Below are 3,651 nucleotides of genomic sequence, written 5' to 3' on the forward strand. Positions count from 1 at the left end.
CGCCCCTTTGGGGAAGAGTTTGGGGAAATTCAGTCCCTGTTTTTTCTCCATCTCCAGCTATTCTCTTGGTTTGTTCCCCCCTTTTCCCTTCCGCTTTCTGAGGTTTTTCTCTCTCTGTCCCATCAGGTGAGGGGATGGTGAGAGAGACCATGGAGCAGAATCCTCAGCAGGAAGATGATGAAGTGGAACCACAGGGGGCATTATTGCAAAGATGCACAGGGAGTGTGTCAAGGAGTTGTGAGCAGGGAAAAGACTCTCAAGGGCAGCACGGGACAGAGATGCGCCAGAGAAACGAACCAGCGCAGAAAGTTGGAATATCTGTTAATTATCAGGGAACTCACAGAGGGCTCAAGGAAACCACGGCCCAGCAGAAAATCCTGACGGGAGAGAGAAATAACACAGGCTTCGAGTGCAGGAAAAAGTTCAGGAGGCGCTCACACCATCAGAGAATCCACACTGGAGTGAGACCCTATGGATGCTGCGAGTGCGGGAAAACCTTCACTGAGCGCTCAAGCCTTATTCGCCATCAGCAGATCCACACAGGATTGAAACCCTATAAATGCTTTGAGTGCAGGAAAACATTCGCTCGGGGCTCACACCTTATTCTGCATCAGAGGATCCACACAGGGGAGAAACCCTATAAATGCTGTGAGTGCGGGAAAACCTTCACTTGGAGCTCACAGCTTATTACACATCAGAGGAGTCACACAGGAGAGAAACCCTATAAATGCAGTGAGTGCGGGAAAACCTTCACTGAGCGCTCAAGCCTTATTCGCCATCAGCACATCCACACAGGAGAGAAACCCTATAAATGCTGTGAGTGCAGGAAAACATTCGCTCGGAGCTCAGAGCTTATTGTGCATCAGAGGATCCACACAGGAGAGAAACCCTATGAATGCTGTGACTGCGGGAAAACCTTCGCTCGGAGCTCAACCCTTATTCTACATCAGCGCATCCACACAGGAGAGAAATCCTATAAATGCTGTGAGTGCGGGAAAACCTTCGCTCGGGGCTCACACCTTATTGTCCATCAGAGGATCCACACAGGGGAGAAACCTTATGAATGCAGTGAGTGTGGGAAAACCTTCACTGAGCGCTCACACCTTATTGGCCATCAGAGGATCCACACAGGGGAGAAACCTTATGAATGCTGTGAGTGCGGGAAAACCTTCACTTGGAGCTCACAGCTTATTACACATCAGAGGAGTCACACAGGAGAGAAACCCTATAAATGCAGTGAGTGCGGGAAAACCTTCACTGAGCGATCAACCCTTATTCGCCATCAGAGGATCCACACAGGGGAGAAGCCTTATGAATGCAGTGAGTGTGGGAAAACCTTCACTGAGCGCTCACAGCTTATTTGCCATAAGAGGATTCACACAGGGGAGAAACCTTATGAATGCTGTGAGTGCGGTAAAACCTTCACTCGGAGCTCACAGCTTATTACACATCAGAGGAGTCACACAGGAGAGAAACCCTATAAATGCTGTGAGTGCGGGAAAACCTTCACTGAGCGATCAACCCTTATTTGCCATCAGAGAATCCACACAGGAGAGAAACCCTATGAATGCAGTGAGTGCGGGAAAACCTTCACTGCGCGATCAACCCTTATTCACCATCAGCGGATACACACAGGAGAGAAACCCTATGAATGCAGTGAATGCGGGAAAACCTTCATTCACAGATCAGCCCTTAATATACATCAGAGGATCCACACAGGGGATAAACCTTATGAATGCAGTGAATGCAGGAAAACCTTCACTTACAGATCAGCCCTTAATATACATCAGAGGATCCACACAGGGGAGAAACCTTATGAATGCAGTGAATGCGGGAAAACCTTCACTCACAGATCACGCCTTAATATACATCAGAGGATCCACACAGGGGAGAAACCTTTTGAATGCAGTGAGTGCAGGAAAGCCTTCACTGAGCGCTCAGCCCTTATTCACCATCAGCAGATACACACAGGAGAGAAATCCTATAAGTGCTGTGAGTGTGGGAAAACATTCGCAGGAAGATCAGGCCTTAATAAACATCAGAGGATCCACACAGGAGAGAAACCTTATGAATGCAGTGAATGTGGGAAAACCTTCACTCAGAGATCAGGCCTTAATATACATCAGAGGATCCACACAGGAGAGAAACCTTATGAATGCTGTGAGTGCGGGAAAACCTTCAGTCGGAACTCACACCTTATTGCACATCAGAGGATCCACACAGGGGAGAAACCCTATAAATGCTGTGAGTGTGGGAAAACCTTCACTGAGCGATCAACCCTTATTCGCCATCAGAGAATCCACAAAGACTAGCGCCCCTATGAATGCTGAGTGCAGGAAAACCTTTGCTGGGAGATCACACCTTATGCGCCATCTGAGAATCCACACAGGAGAGAAACTCTATGAATGCTGTGAGGGCGGGAAACCTTTGCTCGGACCTCAGATCTTATTACACATCAGAGGAGCCACACAGGAGAGAAACCCTATGAATGCTGTGAGTGCGGGAAATTCTTCCTTCACAGCTCTTCTCTTATTTATCACCAGAGAAGCCCATGGTGTTTTTCATCAACTCCTGTGTCATGGAAGTGTGCGTCCCTCCAACAGGAATGTCCCTCAGTCCCAGGTGGGGGAACCAGGAGTGACCTTTACTAGGTACATGGAGGTTAAATCTACCTGGGCTTTGACTCCACTAGGGTTTTCCATGGAGTTAGCTAGATTGAGTTAGCAATCCTGATATAAAAACACAACTATTTTTTCAAGAAAGAAAATAGCCCATATAGCGTCCAGGGTAACGTAGCAAATCTCCTCACCACTGGACACAACCTCCATCACTTTTCCTAGTCTAACCAAATTTGGAGCATCATGTTTATACTTTTCCTCCCACTGGAAAGTGATTGTTAGTCATCAGGTTCCCCCTCTAGGGACAGATTGGCTTATTCCCAGTTGTTCCCACGTTGCACTAAGTTCTGCTGAATAGCAGTTGGGTTTGGTACCATTTTTCTCATAAGAACGGCCGTACTGGGTCAGACCAAAGGTCCATCTAGCCCAGTATCCTGTCTGTCGACAGCGGCCAATGCCTGGTGCCCCAAAGGGAGTGAACCTAACAGGTAATGATCAAGTGCTCTGTCTCCTGCCATCCATCACCTCCTTCTGCCAAACAGAGGCTAGGGACACCATTCCTTACCCATCCTGGCTAATAGCCATTAATGGACTTAACCTCCATGAATTTATCTAGTTCTCTTTTAAACCCTGTTATAGTCCTAGCCTTCACAACCTCCTCAGGTAAGGAGTTCCACGGGTTGACTGTGCGCTGTGTGAAGAAGAACTTCCTTTTATTTGTTTTAAATCTGCTGCCCATTAATTTCATTTGGTGGCCCCTGGTTCTTATATTATGGGAACAAGAAAATAACTTTTCGTTATTCGTTTTCTCCACACCACTCATGATTTAATATACCTCGATCATATCCCCCCTTAGTCTCCTCTTTTCCAAATTGAAAAGTCCTAGTCTCTTTAATCTCTCCTCATATGGGACCCGTTCCAAACCCCTAATCATTTTAGTTGCCCTTCTCTGAACCTTTTCTAATGCCAGTCTATCTTTTTTGAGATGAGGAAACCACATCTGTATGCAGTATTCAAAATGTGGATGTACAAT

At 46.9% G+C, this 3,651-nt stretch overlaps 1 protein-coding gene across 1 annotated transcript; it reads left to right on the forward strand.

Annotated features, from left to right (window-relative positions):
• The first annotated feature begins 131 nt into the window (after positions 1-131).
• On the forward strand, positions 132-3,074 carry LOC112122645 (zinc finger protein 850-like). The gene has a single exon (XM_026662561.2). The coding sequence runs from the start codon at positions 135-137 to the stop codon at positions 2,310-2,312; it is 2,178 nt and encodes a 725-aa protein (XP_026518346.1). The 5' UTR covers positions 132-134; the 3' UTR covers positions 2,313-3,074.
• The last annotated feature ends 577 nt before the right edge of the window (positions 3,075-3,651 follow it).

This window comes from Terrapene carolina, unplaced genomic scaffold, assembly GCF_002925995.2.
Source record: "Terrapene carolina triunguis isolate 2854851 unplaced genomic scaffold, T_m_triunguis-2.0 Scaffold28428, whole genome shotgun sequence".
NCBI classification, from domain to species: Eukaryota; Metazoa; Chordata; order Testudines; family Emydidae; genus Terrapene; species Terrapene triunguis.